This window comes from Mandrillus leucophaeus, unplaced genomic scaffold, assembly GCF_000951045.1.
Source record: "Mandrillus leucophaeus isolate KB7577 unplaced genomic scaffold, Mleu.le_1.0 Scaffold41, whole genome shotgun sequence".
Classification (NCBI taxonomy): domain Eukaryota; kingdom Metazoa; phylum Chordata; class Mammalia; order Primates; family Cercopithecidae; genus Mandrillus; species Mandrillus leucophaeus.
The window spans coordinates 4,455,482-4,476,148 of NW_012104365.1; the positions used below are offsets into that span (position 1 = coordinate 4,455,482).

General features: G+C 61.1%; 1 protein-coding gene and 1 long non-coding RNA gene across 2 annotated transcripts in view; one reads left to right on the forward strand and one right to left on the reverse strand.

The window, feature by feature from the left end:
• Nucleotides 1-392, reverse strand: part of LOC105548361 — an 8,688-nt gene extending 8,296 nt beyond the window's left edge. The window contains exon 1 of the long non-coding RNA XR_001007379.1: nucleotides 257-392. This is a non-coding gene — a long non-coding RNA (uncharacterized LOC105548361). The remainder of the gene's footprint in view (nucleotides 1-256) is intronic.
• Nucleotides 393-1,546: 1,154 nt separating this feature from the next.
• On the forward strand, nucleotides 1,547-19,589 carry MIR1-1HG (MIR1-1 host gene). The gene is given in 5 exon segments (XM_011992426.1): nucleotides 1,547-1,572; nucleotides 2,275-2,511; nucleotides 13,764-13,875; nucleotides 19,285-19,341; nucleotides 19,343-19,589. Coding segments are annotated over 5 exon segments (597 nt in total). The 3' UTR covers nucleotides 19,508-19,589.
• The last annotated feature ends 1,078 nt before the right edge of the window (nucleotides 19,590-20,667 follow it).

Genomic DNA, 20,667 nt, shown 5'->3' on the forward strand with positions numbered 1-20,667 from the left:
CGGGGGTGCGGTGGAGTTTTCTCTTGGCTCGCGGCAGCATCCACATTTGGAAAACTGCAGAGCCAGCAGCCGGCAGGGCCGGGAGGGCGCGTCCAGCTGGGAGGCAGGAACTTTGACTTGCGGGCATTTTGCAAGAAAGCAGCCACCCCCCACGCGGGCAGCGGATGGCACGGGGGCTTCGGGGCTGGGTGGGGGGCGCGATTCACCTGCCGCTTTGCAACAAAGCCCCGGCAGCCGGGCATGGGGCTAAACTTACCTTGAACTTGCGGTACCCCCCACTGAGGAGCTGGTGGGGGGCGGGGATTCCCGAGCTGAGCGGCGGGCGAGGCTGCCCCTGGTCGGACTCGGCACTTCTGCAGCTCGCCCAGCCACGTCAGGGTCAGGAGGCGTTTACAGGGGCAGGGCGCGGGGGGAGGGGGGCACACGTGGGCGGAGACTAGGGGGGCTTTGGGGAGAGCAGCCCTGGTGGTCTGCGTCTGTGCGGGTCCCTGCTGAGGAGCTTGACTTCCGCGTGGCCTCCCGGGGCTGATGCTGGGGGCCGGGTGGCATTCACCTCTGAAGAGCCCCGGGACGAGGCCCCGGGCACCAGGAGCCAGCTCGGTTCACGGTGGGGTCTGCCTGGAGGCGGCTGGGTGCTCTTTTTCTATCCAGATGGGAAACTTTTTGAAAAGTGACTACAATTCATTTGTGAGTGGGCAGAAGTCGTGTGGGCTCTGGCTGGGTCTGGGGTGACTCTCCTGCCCTTTGGGACTCCCAACTTTCCCCTTGACCCCCAGACCCCATCCAAATGAATGCCTCAGCAGTGGGGAGGACTTGAGCCAGGCTGCAGGAGTGTCCCAGGCTCTGAGGGCTCGTGTGCCAGGGAGCCGGGGACGTTGAGGAGGCCTCTTCCCTGGACTCCGAGCCCAGTTATTGCGGAGGCCTTGGGAGGGCACAGATGAGCGGTGGAACCCGGGTGCCCCCGAAGTTGAAGCTCAGGCTGCCCTTTTTGTATCCTTGGCTATGTGAAAATGATAAATCACAGCAGCTACATGGAAATGGGACATCAGCTTCTGCTTCTTTCTGCCATTTGCTCTTTCCTCTGTAGAGGGGATGCCAGAGCCTTAAGCACAACCCCCATCCCCCACCCCCACGTGAAACTCCAACCCAGCCATGCCTGGCTGCAGACCCACAGCCACACAGCCACAGCATGCTCAGTGGCCTCTGCACACTGCAGGCTCTGCGGAGACGTTGCCCTGCCCTGGGTGGTAGAAGAGAACCAATTCGCTCAGGGCTGTCCCCTCGCAGGGACGGGCTGCCTGGAGGAGCAACAGTCATGCTGGACCTCTCTCCCTGACGAGGACAATGGGAGGTCCTTTCATGTCCCGGAGCTGCTGTCCCAACCCACGCCAGGGTCAGCGCCAGGACAGGGGCCAGGGCCCAGCTGGGCCCCGCCACTCAGCAAGTCCCCTGTGTCTGTGCCCGGCCTGCACCCCCCACTGGCGCCTCCCTGGCCCCCATCCCCACCAGGCACCTGCAAAGCCTTCTTTCCACCTCTCACCACCTCATGTGCCAGGCTCGCCCTGGGCCACTGTGAGGCCTGGAAACCCTGCAGGCCTCTTCCTCCTCCTCCTCCTCCTCCTCCTCCTCCTTTTCCTCCTCCTCCTTTTCCTCCTCCTCTCCCTGCTCCCAGCAGGTTAGGGATGGCTTTCCTTCCTGCTGGTGAGGGCCTAACCTTGAGGTCCCATTGGTCTCCTTCAGGTTCTTCCTCCACATTTTTCAGACTCTGGCTTCACAGCTGGTCATAGAAGTTGGCAGGGAAGGAGGGAGCCTCTGCTTCCCACTCAGAGACATTTTTAAACGCAATGAAAAACATATCGATACAATTAAGTATTCCAAAGTGCTTAGTTTGCCACTTGCTAAGTTTACTTAAACCCTCTTTAACAGGCTCATTAGGAGCTGGTGAGCACCGGGAAATTCATTAACAGGAAGGCGGCCCCCCGCATTTGACTGTAAATTGGTATTGATCAGGGGCTGGTAGGGGCTGGTGGAGGCTGGGCGGCCGGCCACAAGGAGCCAGGTGTGGGACCAGCCTCCCGGGGGTGCCACAGCAGTGGTGCTGGGCAGGTGACGGTAGCTGCTGACCCCCGGTGCCCGTGTGAGCTGCTGGCTCTGCGCAGCTGCCGCTTCAGGTGGGCCGCACTGCGCGGCGGTTTGGGGTGGTGACGCTGCGAGGCGGGGGCAGGGGAGAGGGTGAAGAAGAGCAAGAGAAGGAGCGAGAGAACCGGGGGAGAGACGCTCCCTCGCCCACTGGGTGCCTGCTGTGGCCAGGCTGAGGCACCTAGGGAGTTGCACCCCTAGTGGACGGCCTCTCAGGAGATCCCGGCCACTCTCTGGGAACCTGGAATCCTCCAAGCATCGTCTTTCTCGCTCACATCTTCAGAGAGAGGTACTGAGCCCTCTCTCAGGGACACAGCATCCCGGGAGGCAGCCTTCACCAGGGACCTGCCCAGGAAACCGCCAGCTGCCCAGGTAAGGCCCCAGGGCACCTCTCGGGTCTCTGGTTTGTAGTCCCTCGTCTGGCCTTGGGAGCAAGGAGTTGTCCAGCTCCCAGAGAAGGAGGAGGCTGGTCCTGTGAGTGGGGTGCTGGGCGGGGTGCCCCCTCTCTGGGCCTGGCTGGGACAAGGGGGCCCAGGGGGACAGGAAGGTGCTGGCTTTGAAAGTTCGGGACATGGATGGTGCCTCCCTGCTCCGGGGTGAGGGTGGAGGAGCAGCCTGTTTCTTCCATGGATGCAAAACCGAGCTACTGCTGGGGCCAGGGACAGGCGCTCGAGACTTTCTGGGGCTCACTGTCCACTTCTGCCTTTCTGGATCGTGCGAGTGTGTGAGACAGACAGAGAGAGAGATGGATTCAGGGATGGAGGGGCGCCGAGGTCAGAAGGGAGCAGGAAGCCCTGGGCCCCTGGGGGTGGCTGGACACCAGGCAGCAGTGGCAGGAAGGCTGTCCTGCTCACAGAGAGGGCGCCAGCAGTGGATGCCAGGGAAGAAGTTCCACTGCCTCTGAGCTGCCTTCTCTACATCGCAGTGGGGTCAGCTTCTACCCGGGCGGCGTCCCGAGGTCTTGGAACTACATACTGACTGCCTGCTTGGGAAACATACTTCTTTATATGCCCATATGGACCTGCTAAGCTATGGAATGTAAAGAAGTATGTATCTCAGGCCGGGAACTCTCTCGCCGCACTGAGGGGCACTCCACGCCACGGGGGCCGCTGGGGCCGACAGCCAGCCAGGCGGCTGTGGCGGGGGTGAGCCCGGGGCGGCAGGCTGCCTGGGCGTTGGTGGATGGTCATGTCCCCGCCAGCATTGTTCTGTCACTTTGCCTATGTCAGCAGGTGGAAGTGCTCACCAGACATTAAATATTCAGCTTGCTGACTGCGGCAGAGGGGAGGCGGCCTCCAGCAGGCATGGGGTCCGACGCGGGGCTGGTGAGGGCTGGGGGGTCGGGGCCTTGGCTGGAGAGCACAGAGTGATGGCGGCGGCTCTGGGGGCTCCACTGATGGCCGCCCTGGAAGAGGCCATCGGCCAGCAGAAAGGGCCGCTTGTGGCCAGGGCAGAAACTGCTCAGAGGCACAAGACAAGAGCAAGTTTGAAAAGGGGCAGGTGGCTGGATGCAGGAAGGAGGGAGGGGCTGGGCAGCACGTGGGAGAGGCTGTGGAGGGAAGACATCTCTTGTGCCTGCGTCCAGCCCTCCTGGCCGCAGGGCAAGGCAGAGGAACTGGGAGGCATGTAGCCTCCAAGGAGGGCACAGCCTGCACGAGGAGATGCTCGGGACGCGGGCAGGGTCAGGGCCACCGCTGCCCTTAGGCCCCACTCCTCTGCTGAGGGCACCTGGACAGGGTCAGAGGAGCTGAGTCTGTGTAGCTCTGAACCCACAGCCCACCCCAGGGGCCTGGGAGCCATTCGATTTTGCCAAATGTCTCCGGCTCATGCCGCCCCCACCTGTACCCCCGCCAAAGCCCCGGTTCAGCTCTCTGTTCCGCCGAATCCAAGCTGAGGCATGATTTGCTGTGAATGCGGGTGAGGCTTTGGCAGAAAGCGGTGTGTGGCCCAGGGCACCTCGCATCGCCCGTCGGGGGCCTGAGAGCCACCTGCTCTGCCGCCATCCCAGTCCCGACCCGAGAAAGGACTGGGAGGATGTCCCGGGGCCCGGGGATGAGGACAGGTCAGGATCCGTCCGTGAAACCCTTTTCCCCAGTGCTGGTCCTTCAAGGAGAGGATGGGTAGCGGGTTCCCATCCTCTCCTTGGTAGCGGGGTCATAGGCAGGGGCTGGGCCACTGTGTGAGGGGCGTTTGCCCGGCTTCGTTTCTGAGTCTCAGATTGGAGGCGTTTGCCACCTGGGATGAGGCCAGGTCCCTGCCTGGGCACCCCCACCCCCCCACAGGCCTCAGGATTAATTTCCGGAGTGTATGTCCTCCTGCCTTGGCACTGCTCCGGCCACAGCAGGTGCCCCTGCGCCCTATCTCCCGCACCCTGGCCTCCGGCAGGAATGGGGCGGGAAGGGACAGGCAGGCAGCCCCCTCCTGCAGCAGCTCGAGGCCTTGGGTCTGGGGGCAGCCAGATCACCTGAGCAGCTGGGGCCAGCACAGGGAGTGCTGAGTAAAGGGATCAGGCCGTTCTGAGCTTTCAGGAGGCTCCCACCCCTCAGAGAGCCTCCAGGTGATTGGAGGGGAGGGCCTGGCAGTCAGGGCTCCTGGCCTTCAAGTCTTCCTTCTGGAAGCTTCGTTCTCCCAGCCTCGGCCCCATCTGGTGTAGCAACAAGGGAGCGGGTGTTGACCTTGGGCACAGCCTCCTCTCAGCCTCTGGACCCAGAGGGTCAGTGCCCAGCATCCGCTGACGTCATCTCTTCCCTGCCTGCTTCCAGCTCCGGCCACAGGGAGGGAAGTAGCCGGGTGTGTGGCCACCGAGGTTGCCGGTGGCCACAGACACACCATTCTCTTCCCCTAGATGCGGCTGTCGTGCATTAAAGCTTTATTGCAGGATGTGGTGTTTAAATAAAAGCATTAGTGTTTTGGAATTAGGTTTGACTGAGCAGTAAAACTAGAGAGTTCACAGGGAGAGAGCTGCGGCCTGCTCGGCTGTAAATCACCCCCAGTCTCTGATCCGCTGAATTAAAAATGAGCATCGCACGGGCACCGCCCCTGGCAGCCCGAACCCCGCTCCCCGGCATGTGTGGCCTGACGGTGCTCCCCAGGGATCCTGCTGCTTTCCTAGAGACACTGGGACCCGGGGCTGGAGTCTCCCACGCATGAATCTCCAAAGCTTGGCTCCCGGGCAGCAGCCAGGAAGGGAGCCCCAAACTGGCATGGAGCATGGACATGCTGGCACTTTCGTCCGTGGGGGTCTTTGTGCCTGTCCATTTGAGGGAGGGGAGAGCGGGCAGGGTAGGGGCACGGACCCTCACTGGCTATGTCTTGCCCACAGGGACTCTCCTGAGACCACTTAGGTACGCTACCATGGGGGCCGGGACTCTCAGAGGGAAAGGAGCCTGGACTGGGCTGAAGGGGCTGGACACGGACACCCACCCCCTTGGGACTTGCCTGCCAGCTTGGCAATCCAGGTGGGAATCCAGGTGGGAATCCAGGTGGCCATGAGGAGGCGGACAGTGCCCGTGTCTCCCAATCCCTGGAGCAGGTAGCACCAGGTGTAGGCTCCCGGGTTTCCCAGAACACTCTGGAAACTGCCCCATGGTGATTAGAGGGTGGGCCAGGCTCCTGGTGGTGGAAACAGTCGCGGCAGAAATTGTGGAGCCCATAAATTCAGCGAACCAAATTAGTTACATTTTTCTATCCTACGGCTCACAAAAGCTAGCCACGCTCCAGGTGCTGTTTCCACCCGTGAGTGGGACCAGCTCTGGGTCCTGGAGCTTGTGTGAAGAAGGATGGTCTTTGGGAAGGGACAGCCCCGCTGCTGCCTGCACGCGTGTGTCGCGATGAGTGGTCTTGCATTTCTGCAGCCAGGTGGCCAAGGACATGGTGGCACCCCCTTCTAAAGAGGGAGTCACCGGTGATTCTGGTACTAGTGCATTCATCAAGTGCGATAAAGCATTTTATTGCACAAGCATTCAAAGCAGGCACAGGGGCTGGTGAGAGCATTTGCGAGAGGTGCGTCGGCACTCTCTGTGAAACTGTCGGGCTCACATGAGAAACATTGCATCGAGGAATAAACTGCTATTAAGCATGATTAGATTGACCCACAGGACAGATATTTTAGCTGCCGCAGCCGGAGTCAATCAAAATGAACATCGCTTGAATTGCAAATTTTACCCCCAAAATGCTCTAAAGTAAAACTGAGGGAACCTGAGTGGCCCGAGCCATCTTCAGGACCAGGGTGTGGCTGAGCAGTGCTGGCCTGGAGGGTTTCCAGGCTGGGATGGCCGGAGGTGGACGGGGCAGTGCGATCGCGTGAGTTGCTGCCACCTTCACATAAAGGGTAACCCGGCAATCTGAGAGGCTTTGTGCTGACTCAGCCCCGCCATGCACGTCCGATTGCAGAGGCCTCCCACGCTCTCTGCAGTCCTGCTCCCGCTTTTGTTGCCTCTGGGCAGGACACTGACCTCGGGGTGACTGGGCTTGGGCCCCGGCAAGGGAGGCTCTTGGACAGGAGCACAGGGCTTTGTGAGGGGCCCTGGCCTTGCCCACTGTCCTTGACCAACCAGCAGCCTCTGTCCCTGTGAACTGGAGGCATCGCACCCAGGAAGAGGTGGGCATGGCTTTTGGGAAGGGAAGGCACCCGTGACAGCATTAGCAGCTCCCAGAGCCTCGTGCTGTCCGCTCCTTCCTGAGGTCCAAGGCCCAGCTGGCCAGAGCTTGGGGCTGGGAGGGCCCTCTCCGGAGGCCCCCGGGTGCCCAGGGAGGACTCTGCCTTTGGGGAGGACTCTGCTTTTAGTGTTCAGAGTCCCCAGCCAGCTCTGACCCTGGAAGCCCGTCCTGCTGATGGGGAGGGGCGGTGACTGCAGCAGAGGAGCAGGGCAAGCTGCTGCAGAGCTGCCGCCCAGGACGCTGCAGAGCACCGCAGGCAGCATGCAGGGCTGCGCGTCTCAAGGGCAGGGATCAGAGGGCCACCTCTGACAGCTCCACCGCCGGTCCCTTAGATAGAGGGACGCGGGGCTGAGGTTCCCACACAGTGGTCACCGCAAAGGCGCTGTGAGCTCCACCGATTCACCCGGGTTTCAGAGGCACCACTAAGCCTCAGGCCAGGTCTGCTCCCTGCACCAGGCGGGCTGCCCCCGTGGGGTGCAAGTGTGTGATCTGAAGGACAGTGATGCTGGGGGCACACTGGGCCTCTCAGGCCTCCTGTGTCCACCCCAGGGAGAGAACATGGGGGAGAGAGAGAGCTCTGTTTCAGGAGTGCTGGGTGCAGAGGTCACTGGCTGCTCCCTGGCCAGGAGGGGGTCACCCAGAAGCCCTGGCGGTGGGAGGCTGGGGTCCACTCCTCACAGGGTCGACTCCTTGGCTGGGACTGGAGGCAGGTGCGCGCGCGTGTGTGTATGTGCGCGTGTGTGTGTGTGTGCGCGCTTGCATGGGCGTGCATGGAGGGCGATTTCTGGGATGATTGGGACAATGACCCAGAATATTTTTAACAGTGGCAGGAGAGGGGGTAGAAGGCAGCTGTCCCTGGAACCCGTCCCGGGGGGCCCCGTGAGGACGTTTTGAGGTTGAAGGACGCCCAGGACAGTTGCACCGTGTGGCCCTTGTCATCCTGGCAAGCCGATGCCCTCTGTCATGCCCAGATATGGCTCCGGGGCTGCATGTGTCTCCCCAGCTGCCCGCCTGCCCACCACGCCAGTATAAATAGTCCGCGTTCTCAGCTGTCCCGTGGAGAGGCTGAACTCGGATGACTCTGCCCGAGCTCTAGGAGTGCCCCCGACCCCGCCCACCGCCGAAGTGCCTGAGGCCAGCAGCTGTAGCGGGACAGAGGCCGGGTGAGGCTCTGCGCTCTTGGGCTCTGCCTCCGTCTCCCCCTCCTCGCCTGCCCCCTTGGAGGGCATCAAGTCCAGGAGGGACCCAGCTACCTTCTGTTGTCCCCTCCCAAGGGCGTGGTGGGGCCTTTGCCCATCAAGAGTGAAGAGGGACAAGCATCCCCGCCCTGGGAGTGGGTGCAGGGAGCCACTTGGTTCCTTGGCCTCGGGCTCAGGCCTGCAGCAGGCGAGGCTATGGCTGGGGTCCCTGCTGCCCCTCCCTCGGGTACCTCCTCACCTCTCCCGGCCCTCCTCCCACATCGGCTGTAGCAACACACTCCAGAGGCCTTGCAGCCCCGAGCACCAGCTTGCCAAGCCCCTTCCCCGGGGAGCCTGCTTTCCCTCCGCCCTTAACTCAAGAAGTGACTCTCTAATGGTGAAATTTCAAACACCTCCAAGGCCTGTGGAGCTGATGCCCTTGAGTGCGAGCAGGAAAGGCCCATCCTGTGTTCCTCAGACATGGGGTGCTGCGCCCCGCCTGAGGACAGATGGGGACACTTCTCACAATGTCTCTGCACGCTGGGTGGCCTCACTGAGCCAGAGGGAGGGCAGAGAACACGTCGGCAGAATTGAGAGCCCGACACGCACTTGTACATGGAGCTGGGTGTCCCTTGGTGTCCCGAGGCCTGCGGTGGCCGCACGGATGCCATCGTCATTTCATCCGTGGCCATCCCTGAGCTCCTGGCTTAGGGATCTGTTTCTGCAGGTGGGTGGGAGCAGTGGGCAGGTGCCCTCCCACCCACAGGAGGGGGCTCCAATCAGACTCTGTGCGCCAAGGGGCTTTTCCTTATCCTGGGACACGTGGCTGTTCATTTGTCCCCGGGCTGCCAAGCCCTCTCTCTGGACCTCGGGACTCTCTGATCCTGTTCTCAGCCAACAGCCTTCTTCAGATTAAACCAGCTTTTACCCCGGCCCTGTCTTTGAGATCATAAGACACAAAAGTCTATCTTGCCATTTTTGCAAAGAACAGCAAAACAATCACATGTCCGCTCCCGCCCCCACCTCCCTCCTGCCTGCCCCCTGCTCTGTGGGTCTATTTGAGGCGAAATTTATCTCTGGGAAGGGCCCCATCAATTTGCCTTGCTCTTTTGTTGACAAGTTTATTAAAAACCCGGGCAACTCTGTATTAAACTTTTATCAGTGTTGAGAAATAATATATTTCTTTTTCTGAATAGATAGAAAAGTTATGGATTTGGGCTGAGCGGGTCTTGTTCAGCATTTGGCTGAGTCAGCGTTGCTGATGATAAGAAACAAGCCCGTTTTGGGGTACAGGGTTTCCTTTTGCCTTTTAATTAGGGATCTCTCTGGGGACTGCCCTGTGAGAGCCAGTGTCCCCCACAGAACCCCGAAAGCTCCTGCAGAAACCCCAACGGGGGCTGCCCACACACACCCGGCTAACTAATTCTTTGCTATCTATTTTAATAATTAACCAAAATCTGGAATTAAAATTTAATTTAGTGGTGAATCTGAGCGCTAATAGGTAATGGTTTTGCATGGAGAAATATTAGGTTATTGACATTTACATTTTAAAAGCTTCATAGTAAGAAACAAAAAAAAGCACCCAGATGGGAGTTGGCAATGTCCTCCCCTGGTGGGAGGGGACGGGCACCCTGTCCTGCCCCCCGGTGAGTGCCTGGGATTGTGGAGAAGAAGGAGAGGGATTGCTCTTGCCGTCGCCTTGGGTCCCTGAGTCTCTGTAGGGCTTTGGCGGGGGCAGGGCTGGGCTCTGCAGTCTCTGAGGGCAGCGTCTGTGCTGCGGGTGTGACCTGGGGTTGGTTGTCCTTGAGTGGAAGTCGTTTGGTGCCGCATCTTCACCAAGGACGCTGGTTGTAGTGTCCCCTGTGCTGGGGCGGGAGACACCTTCCCCTGGGGGTCCCGTGTGGTTTCTGCCCAAAGTGGCCGCTGTTCCCCGAGGTCCTGGGCGAGGGCTTGTGGGTGCAGCAGGACGGAGTGTTGCTTTCCACTGCCCTTGAGGGGCAAGTGCCCAGGGACTGCGTGCCAAGCTCAGACCGGGCCGTGGCGTGACCAAGACCCAAGTTGCACAGGGCTGGTGCTCACACACGGCCATTCACACTCCCACATGGAAGACCTGAGGTGCAGAGGGGCTATGGAAGTCCCCAAGAACCCCTCGCTAGGTGTGTAGTGCTCTGTGCCCGGGGCCCCCTCTGCCCCACCAGAGGTCAACCTGGGGACGGCTGCGGCTGCAGGAGAGGGCCCGGCAGTTCGCTTCAGCTTGCTCCTACTTCCACCTTCCAGGACTGTGGGGCTGCCTCTCTTCTAGGGTCCAACAAAGGGGCTGGGGCCCTACCAAAGGCAGGAGGGGCTTCCAGGATGAGGTGGCAGACGTGGCTCTGGCCCTCCTGCTCCCCCGTGTCCTCAACCCTCGGGGGTCCCGGGGTGAGGCTGCTGTAGCCGTCGGTTCTCAGTGACACTTCCTACCAGGTCTTTATCTACATCACTATTTGCTCCAATTATAACTAATTGGACACGTACTGCATCTTCATGGCATCTAATTTTCTATTGATTTTAACAGGGCTGCTGGTGTTTTCGGCGGAGATTGCCCGTCGCTGCTTAAAAATGCTGAGTGTACTTCCCTGTGTGGGACAACTCCATCAGCAGATGTTTTAAAACCTGTTTAATTGTTTGGTTCATAAAATGCACTAGCGGTAGGAGCTGCAGCCCTGTTCTCTACAGCACTGGAGTCAAGAGAGAGGCAGAAGGACCCAAAGTGTGTTCTCCAGAGCATCCACGCCCTGGGCTCCATCCCCAGTCCTGCTGTCCCGGCGAACGGTAAAGTCACCAGAAACGCCTGGGCCGCCTCTCTGCCAGGCCTGGGCACCCAGCTGGGGACACAGAGGGGACCAGCCAGGAGCTGTCCCTCCCTTGGCGAGCTTGCCTTTACTCAGGGGACGCAGGGACTCCTCATTCGATGAGGAAACCACAGTGGCAGCTGGCCCCAGAGAAGGCCAGGCAGGGCTGGCCCTCCCCTACCCGGAGGCCCCTGGAGCCCTCGGAGCCCGGGGATCTGAGGCCCCGGGAGCTAGGGGTGGTCGCTGTGGTGAGGGGCTGCGTGGGTCTTGGCAGGAAGGGAGCCCGTGCCTAGGAGGCTGGAGGCAGCACGCTCAGTTTGGGGAAGGTCGGAAAACGTGGGGTGCGGGGGTCTGGGAGGGGTGAGCTCTGTGAAGCACCCGACCTTTGAGCCGTGGGGCCCTTGGGGAGGTTTTGGGGCTTGTGGGATGCTGGTTTCTTGGCCTTTTTAGAGAGAAAAGAAAACAATACTTACAAGGAAGTCGAGGGGCCTCGGGGACCTCTCCCTTGTCAGCCCTCGCCCCACGCTGGTGAGACCCCAGGGCTCAGAGGGAAGGGGCTAGAGAATCTGCCAGTGAGTGGGAGCTGCTGCCCGAGAGAGCAGAGCAGAATAGGGGGTGCCCGGGTCCGCAGGGGTCCCCGACGTCCTGCCCGAGGGATGGACCCAGCTCCAGCATGTCCCAAGAACACAAACTGTGCGCCTGTTTCCTTCACACTCGCAAGCAAAGGTGCTGCTCACTCCCTTGGCAAAGAACGCCTGGGAACTTCCCTAAGCCAGGCCATGTTGGGGTGAGTGCACCTGGAGGCTGGCTGCCACCTCACGGGGCAGCATGAAGAGGAGGGGCTGGGCCCTGGGGCAGGGATGCTGCTGTGAGCCCCCGCCTCCTCCTGACGGGCAGTGCAGGGCTGGTCTTGAGGCGCAGTGGGGTGTATGGGAGAAGACGGTGGCTGTCGGTGCTCAGGGCTGCACCTGGCGCTTGGCCGCTCGGTGTCTGCTCACAGCTCACGCCCACCACCGTGACGGCTGCAACGCCAAGCTTGACGCCTCATCCAAGGCCGTGGGGCCTCCCCGTGGGGGTTTTGCAGCCTGTCCCGGTGCTCTGCTGCCTTTCGGGTGAGATGACCAGTTTGTTTGCTACGTTGATTGGCAAATGCCAGACCTCCCAGCTCCTGATGGGAAAGAATCGTGGCTGGGACTCGAGTCCCCGGCTTGATCTTCTCAAATCTTCCGCTCCATTAGGAATATTGACAGCGGTAAATGGATAAGTGCGTTCCGGCTGCGAGGTCTTCGAGCCGTCCTCACTCCAAGGCCGGGGAGGGGCAGGCTCTGGGAGCCTTGGGGTCTGCCCTGCACCCTCTGTGCTACTGGAGTAAGGAGGAGAGAGGTTTGCAGAGTGTGGCTGATGGCCCGGAAGCCTCTCTTTTTGGGATGCGAGACTGACCCCGATTTACAGGGGACTTTGGGGAGGCGGCCTTGCTGCACGGCACAGATCTTTCTGGAGGGCACCATGGCAGGGACAGTCAGGGAAGGCAGCTATGGACGAGTCAGAGCAGGCCTGGCAGAGGCTGGGATGGGGGATCGTCCAGTTCAGTCGCTCCCAGAGGGGCCTTGGAGGGTGGGCATGGTGCTGTGTGACCGTCCCTGTTGCCTGAGGGGCCTGAGCTTCTGTTCCTGCAACGTCAGGAGGGGGACAGAGAGGCCAGAGGACAGGCAGGGGGGGCGGCCCCACGTGTGCAGAGGGCAGGCAGGTGGCACAGGCCCCGGTGCGCAGCCCACACTCTGCCGTCAGGTGGGTGAGGAGCAGGTGCGTCCCCCCGTGCTGCCCAGGACGGCCTGTGCCCCCGGAGGGAAGCTCACACACGGCACCGCATCCCCAGCACTGCCAGAGACACCTTCCCTCACCTGTCACGGCTCCTGATGGACGGGGCTGCAGAGACACTCATTTTATAGAAGGGAACTTGCTCTCAAGTCACTGAGGGTGATCAGAGTGGGAGACATGGGAGCCAGGCGAGGGTCCTGTCACATTCGGACCTCCGTCCTGATGCTTCGTCCTCACAGTTCCCTTGGGCATGGGACATGCCCCTCAGCAAGACGCGGGCCAGGCTGCAGGGCTGGGGCATGGGGCCCAGGGTCAGGCCATGAAGGCCCCCTCAGTCTGTCCTCCCACCACCATGCAACGTGGGCGTCCCTGGAATCTTCCCGTCCTGCCCACCCAGAGATATCACATGGTGTCACAGTCCATCCCATCCCACCTAGGCCATGGCAAGCCAGGCAGGAGAGTGTCCTGGGTGGGCTGTCCTATGGTCAGCCGAGGCCCATGGCCGACTGGGAGGTCTGTCCTGCCTCTGCTCCGGCTATGAGTGTGGTCCGGGAGGAGTTTGCAGGGGAATAAGGGCCTCAAACCCTCAAGGTCACTGTGCCCACAGATGTGAGCCCCTGGGGCAGGGCCCGATGGTCTGGGCTGTATCCCACAGCTGAGGCTAGTGCCGGGGCAGCGGGCACGTAGTGAAGCCAGGGCTGCGGAGGAATCGGGTGGTGGAGGCAAGAGGGCACTGAGGGTCAATCCCAGAGCATGGAGGCTGCCTGGCGCCTCCGACCCTCCCCAGACCCCTGTGGGTCCCCAATGGGGGAGCCCGGGCAGAGCGAGTGGGTGGTGAGTTGTGTGTGAGTGGGTGTGTTTGTGCGTATCTGAGTGTGTGTGTGTGTCGGGGCGTGTGGCCCTTCGCACCAGTCCCCGCAGAGCTTGAGGGAAACTCCTCGGGGTGGAGGCCCTCCGGGACGGGGGGTAAGGGCCTGATGCCGGCCGCGAAGCCCCGTCTCCGTCGGGACGTCCGCCTGGTGGAGCTGCCTTCCTCACTGACGTCGCTGTTCCTCGGATCCGGGAGCCAAATGCTTTGCTAGAGCTGGTAAAATGGAACCAAATCGACTGTCCAATGGATTTGGTCCCCTTCAACCAGCTGTAGCTGTGCATTGATGGCGCCGTGCGGCCCGGCTGCAGGTCCCGCAGTCACGGAGAGGACCCAACAGGCGGTGCAGGGACAGCCCGGCTCAGCGTGTGGTCAGCTCCAAGTAAGCGAAGCCCCGAGTGCTGCCCCTGCCCCCCGCGACACGTCAGTGCAGAGCCCGAGAGCCCCAGCTGTGGTGCCCCTGCTTGCTCATCCTCCCCAGGGCACCATGAAACCAGTGTTCATTGCTCACACCAGAGCTTTGCTTGAAAATGTGGGCTGAGGAGCTGGGCCCTGTGGGTTGGGCCTGCCGGGGGCCTGGGCTGGCCCTGCCCTGTCCTCTTCCCAAGGAACTTTCTTTGATTTCTCCTTTAAAATGGCCTGGACACTAAGGCTCCCGAGGGCCCCGCAGAGGTGAGCACGGATGCTGCGCTGGTGACCTCTGGGGGTTTGTGTCCTCAGTGGGGAGGCCTGGGCCAGTGGCGTCTCTCCAGATGGCCTGAGGGGTGCTGGGCCTGGCAGGGAGACTACAAACGGGAGCCCCTCGGCATGGCCCGTGGCTGGGGAGGTGCCTGTGAAGGTTGCTGGGGGCCCCCAGGGCTCCCCATCTCCCTACCCTCTGGGGGGAGGTAGTGACGCCTACGTGCAGGGAAGGCGGGTTACCGACGGGCACAGCTGTAGCGAGCGGAGATCTGCAAGGGAGGCTGCAGGCTGGGCAGCCCCCAGGACCTGCTCGGGGTGGGGGGTCCCTGACCACGTGCCCTTCTCTGGGCAGGAGCTGGCATGAAGGGGCTCAGGCTGCTGGGCGCTGGCAGATCTGAGGCCTGGGCAGGCACGGGGGCTCCTGCTGGGCATCTCTAGGCCTGGGGTTCCAGGGCCTGTCAGAAGAGACCCCTGACTTCTACCCAGAGTAGCAGAGGCGGGGCCTCCCCTCAGGGGCCACCAGCTGCCAGTCCCAGGGCCGGTGAGACCGAGGGTCAGGACTCTGGGAAGGATGAGCAGAGGGAAGGGGTGTGGTGAGCAGAGGGAAGAGGTGTGGTGAGCAGAGGGAAGGGGTGTGGTGAGCAGAGGGAAGGGGTGTGGTGGGCAGAGGGGCAGATACCCCATGGACTAACGGACAGGCAGAAGACTGGGTCTGAGGACAGTGGCTCCCCTGGCCCTGGCTCAGGAAGTCACGGCTCCCTCCTCACACCCTGCCCAGCCTTACTGCCTCTAATTCCCAGGGTCAGCTTAACCCTAACCCTGGCACGGTGTTACCACCCGTCTTCACACAGAGTCACTATGTCCCCAGACAGTGGGAGAGGCCGAGAGGCTGGGGTAGTGGACAGCAGCCCTGTCTTCAGCACAGGGGTGGGGCTGGAGTTTGAAAACCAGAGTGTGTGGGATCCACGGGCTCTGCTCCTGAAGGGCTGTGGCCTTGGCCTTTATTCGAGCCTCTCTGAGTGGAGGGCAGAGTGGTCAGCCCCTGCTGGGGCTCCTATCCAGGCGCTGCCTCCTGGGAGCCTCCAGGGGCTTCCACTGCTGAGCCCTTTACAGGGGGCAGCCAGGTGGCCTAGGTATGGCTGTGCCTTTCAGGGTGGCCTGACTCCAACCCCACCAACCCCAAGCTGTGTGATGCCAGGCACTGTCCTCCACTGGGGTCTCCTGCCAGGGACATCTGTCCATCGGGTGAGGCCTGGTCCTGTCCTGGAGGGGAGACTTTGGACATCCACCCAGCCGAGGACCTAGTCAGCCTGCCCCCAACCTTCCCTCCTACCTGAAGGGTGGGGAGGAGGCTGGGGAGGTGGCCGGGGTGCAACAGCTTGAGGTCCTGTGTCAAATACATCACCCGGGTGAGGACTCAGGGAACCACCCCTGGGCCTGTGGGAGGGTTTTGTGCAAACATCACGCCAAGAACAGTGTCTGCTGTTGACCCAGCACCTGCCAGGGAAGGCTGGAGCCGTTGGAGTCCCTTCCAGTGCAGCCTGGGGCTCCTGTTGGTCACCACGCCGGCCGTGAACAGGGATGCCTGCTCCCTGTTGCCCGCCTGGCCCTTCCTCGCCACCCATGGCCCCGCCAGCCTGACCCTCTGTCACTGACGCCTGCTGAGGGCAGTGGCACAGCTGCAGAAAGCCCACAGCTGCACGGGAGCTGCCCTGCCAGGCAGGGCCTCGGGGTACTGGGGAGGGCGGCAGGAACGGAGGGGCACGCAGGCTCCATCCCAGCCAGCTGAGAGCCCGGGCTCCCTGCTCCGGGCCTCCCGTCTCTCCGGTAAATTAAAGGATGAGATGAGGCTGAGACCATCCCCGGTTCTCCACCGCGGTCAGGACATCAGCTCCAGATGACTGTAGGACACTGTGGCTGTTACCTGGCCTACCCCCCGGAGCATCTTTGTGGAGTCCCCAGTAAAAACCACTGCACCTGCCTTGCCATCCCCAGGATGGGGCCTTGTCCGGTGAAATCACAGTGCAGCCCCGCACCAGGCCACGCACAGTGTGGACAGACAGGGCATGTGGGTGGAGACGAGGGCACACTTGGAAGCAGCTCCCATGCCTGGCGGGCTGCGCACGAGGGGCCGTATGGGCTCCGACCCTCAGCAGCCCCAGGCAACGCATGACCGCGGCTGGGTGTCCCAGTGAAACTGTATTGGCAGACGCTGGAATTTGAATACCGTATCATGTTCGGGGGGCACTAAATGGGTCCTTTGATTTTTTCCTCCCAGTCGTTAAAAAGGTGAATGCTGTCCTGAGCTCTCAGGGGCTGCCTGAAAGCAGGTGGCAGGGGGATTTGGCCCTGGTTGCAGCTGCCACCTCCAGCTAGATTAAGAGGATAAATGAGCAGCAGGCACTGTGCGCACAGGACCGGGACACAGGGGCACCGAGGGCGGCCACTGCTCCTCCCAGCTGCTTGCTGCATGTTTAGTCAGTGCACAGGTGGAGGCCCCAGTGCAGCCCTAGTGTTCACAGCGGTGGGACCAGTATGAACAGCCCCAGCCTGCCCAGCAGGAGAGAAAAACCAGGAGGAGGCAGCTGGGGCAGGGCAGAGCCTGGAGCCTCCAGGTTTGGGGTGGGGCTATCTCATGTCTCATCCTGCACCCCCTGCAGCCTCGTGACTTTGGGCTGAACTTGCCCCCAGCAGGTGCCCATCTCTGGAGCAGGTGTCCACTGGGAACAGGGCCCAGCCAAGCCAAGGCTACTCCCCAGGGTCAAGGAAGTGGGGTCAGGGACAGGGACACAGCCCACTGGAGGACCGCAGTTTCGGATCCCAGGATCCTAGCAACCCCGGGTTGGGGTGCACAGGAGCCATCTCTGCCAGGCTGGGCATGCTACGGAGTGCCTGGGCATCAGAGAGGGCGAGGAGCTCACCACAGTCACACAACCAGCCCTGGGCGAGCCTGGAGCAGGATGGGAGCACATCCCTGTCTGCCCCAGGGCTGTGTCTTCCACTCAGGAATGAACAGCCCTTGGCTGGACTTGGCCAGGCTGAGTTTGGGACCCTGAGTTTGGAGGGCTGCTGCCTGCAGCCCCTGCACCTGGTCTCCATGCTTTGCTGTGTGTTAGCTGCGTGGGGGTCCGTGCAGCATCTTGCCTTAGGGGGCTCAAGGGGAGAGGGGGCAGCGGAAGGGGGGCCAATGCTGGGGAAGGGGCTTTATGTCTCCTGGGGCTCTGCCATCTGTCTTTTCATCTCCCTGGGAGGGGTGAGAATGTGGATCTGAGTGAGCAGTGGACATTGCCAGCTCGGTGAGCGAGAGGATGGGTCTGAGGGTCCAGTGCTGTGGGAAAGCCTCTCCCTGCCAGGTGCAAAGGTGACAGGATTTGGCCCATCCCAACCTCAGCCGAGAATCTGCAGGTCCTGGGTCCTGTATCACTGTAAGAAAAGTCCAAGAGCTCATTAGAAATGCAGATTCCAGGCCCCGTATCCCACCCCTACCCCAGTCAGAGCCTCCAGAGCAAGGGTCTGGGAACCTGAATTTTTACCGAGTGCATTTGGTGAGTCTTATGAACAAGCCACACCAACCTGGTCCCCTTGATGCCTGCTGGCTCCGCACCTGCCCTGTGTACACCTTGCTCAGGTCCCCTCCCTCTGCTCCCTTCCCCTCAGCGGACCAGCTCCTTCCGGGAAGCCCCTGGGCCTCTCAGCAGTGGGTCTCTCTCCTCCATACTCTAGCAGCTGCCATCACACTCGGGACCCTGTTGGCTGCAGTGGGTCCTTGTGGAATCTCCCCTCTCCCTGCAGCCTTGGGTGGAGGGTGAGAGGTGTGTGCAGTTTCCCAGATGTCATGGAATGAAGTGACGTAGTCTCTGTGTGTGCATCTCCTCATTCTGGGAGAAAGTGTTGACCACAAACAAGCAGAAAGAAAGTTAAATTCTACCACCCCCGGCAGCCCCTGGTGAGATGCCAGGCACTTCCTTCCAGTCTTTTTATTCCGTATGTAGCTCAGTTTATCCCCTTCCCACCTCCCACCACATACACTAAGGCAGCGGCCACTGGGCTGATAAACAGCCGTTTCTGCAGAGCAGTGCCTGGGGCCCCCTCCTGTATCATCAGTGGCTCTGTCCACCTTTCTGCCCGAGGTCCTGGGGTCAATGCAGTGCCAACGCGCCATCCATGACCAGCGTGAGCAACCTCACTGCTGTCCACAAACGCTCGTGTGCTGAGCCCTGGGCACAACGTTCTCCAAATTCTGCTGGCTCTGACATGCGTGCCGTCCTGTGGCATCACCAAAAACGTCCTGACTTCCTTCCTCCTGAGCATGGGATGGAGGTGAAGCCCTGAGCAGCCTCCTGTGGGTCACACACCGCACCTGCTGCACCCACCGCACCCCCTGCGCCCACCACACCTGCTGCCCCCGCCGTGCCCACCACACCTGCCGCTCCTGCCGTGGCTCCCGTCCCTCTGCAGGTCCCTGCTTCCCTCTTTTCAGTAGCTTGCTCAGGCGCTGACCGTCTTCCACCCCAGCGCCCTGTCCCTCCTCAGGTCCTGCTGACCGGGCAGCCTCTGGTCTGCAGCAGGGCACACGGGCCTCCGAGCGCTGGGCTGCGGGGTTGCTTGTTGCGGTTGTCCCTCCCAGCCTCTTGCTCCCGTGTGCCTGGCCTGGGACTTCCTCCAGGTGTATTTGTGGAGGAAGCCAGAGAATGGGTGCAGGGTGCAGACAAGCCTCTGAGGGGGCCTGCACAGGAGGTGGGGTCCCAGGCAGAAGGGCCAGTGCAGCCTCCTAAGTTTCAGGAATAAGCTGTGATCTGGAAGCTTTGGAAACTCTTGAAGACAAGGAGCAATGATCTGTGTTGCACCAAGGATTCCAGATCCCTGCTCTGCTGCCTCCGGTGGGAACACCCACACGCCCTCCCCAGGACCCCTGGGCCGGCAGCCTGGGTTTGTGTGTTTCAGTCCTGGATCTTGAGCCCTTAGAAAAGAGACCCTTCTCCCACCCTGGCCACTCCGTCTCCTGCTTCCCCACGTCGTGTCCACTCGTCCCAGCGTGCGGCGGGTGGGGCTGGTGCTCTGGGACTGAAGTCTGGTCCTGGCTCCCACCCTGGGTGTTTCTTTCCTATAGGTCAGCCCTGAAATGTCCATTACTCACAAAGAAAAGGAAAATGCTCATTTGAAAGACAATTCTTCTCTTTGACAATGCTGAGACATTCTCCCAGCCCCAGCCCCACAGTGCCCCAGTGTGTGAAGGACAACAGCTGTTGGGGAAGTTCAGTGCATCTGTCCTAACCAGGGCTGGAGGTGGTGCCAGTCTGTGCAGCTGGGAACACCTCCTCCGCTGTGGCTGAAGGGGCTCCACCTGGCACCTGTGCCACCAGTGGCCCCTGAACGGGCATCCAGGCCCACCCTTAATAAAGATGCATTGCTCATTCTGTTGCAGACCTTGTTTATCCTCCCCAGCTCCCCAGTGCATTCTGGAGGAGATCCCTCCACTGTCAGACAAAGACTTCAGAATGACAGCGGTCATCCCACCGAGAGTCAGCGGCGTCGGCATGTGCTTCTCCTTCTCGTCAGTGCCCCTCTGGCTCAGTCCAATGCCCAGCGCTTACAGCCGGGGAAACACACACAAGCACATACACACCCCATACACGGGCACAGGCTCACATGTGCACACACCCACACTTGTGCAAACACACACAGAGGCACATGCACATTCTCACACAGGCACACATACACAATGCACACATGCACAATGCACACACAGGCACACACGTGCACACCCGCACACATGCTTACACATGCACTTACCTGTACATTCCCACACACGGACATGCAGGCATACCCCTCCACACACACATATATGCACATGTATGTACACTTTCTCACAGATACACAAAGCAATGCAGACACTCATGTATGTATACATGAGCACACATGCATACACACAGGCACACACTGTGCACACACATACGTATGCACACACCCACACATGCACAACACACACACATAGGCACACATGAGCACACACTCACATGCACACACGTTCCCATTCCCCCACCACACAATCGCGCAGACGCCTAATGCCTTGCGGCAGGTGAGACCGCCCGTCAGTAGGATTAGGGGCCAACAGAGGGTTCTGGCAGCGGATGCAGGCAGTTTGGGGAAGGGGCTGGGTGCGAGCTGAGGCAGACAAGGGAGGCTGAGTGAGGGAGAGGGTTGGGTCCCTGAGGTGGGGCAGGGGGAAGGGTGGGAGGTGGCTGAGGGAGCTTCCCCGAGAAGCTCAGAATGAGGCAGTCACATGGGGGCTTGTTTGGGCTTTCCCAGGTGAACCCTGTACTTCCCCCTTCCTCTCCCCCTCCCTCTATATTCCCCTCCCCAAAGCCATGGCCTCTCACCACCCCTCTGCCCTGGCACCTCAATGAGACCCTGTGGAAGTTCCTGTAGACAGGAGGTGGGGTGGGGCCTGCCGGGAGATGGGGCCTGTGGGGAGGTGGGGTCTGTGGGGGAG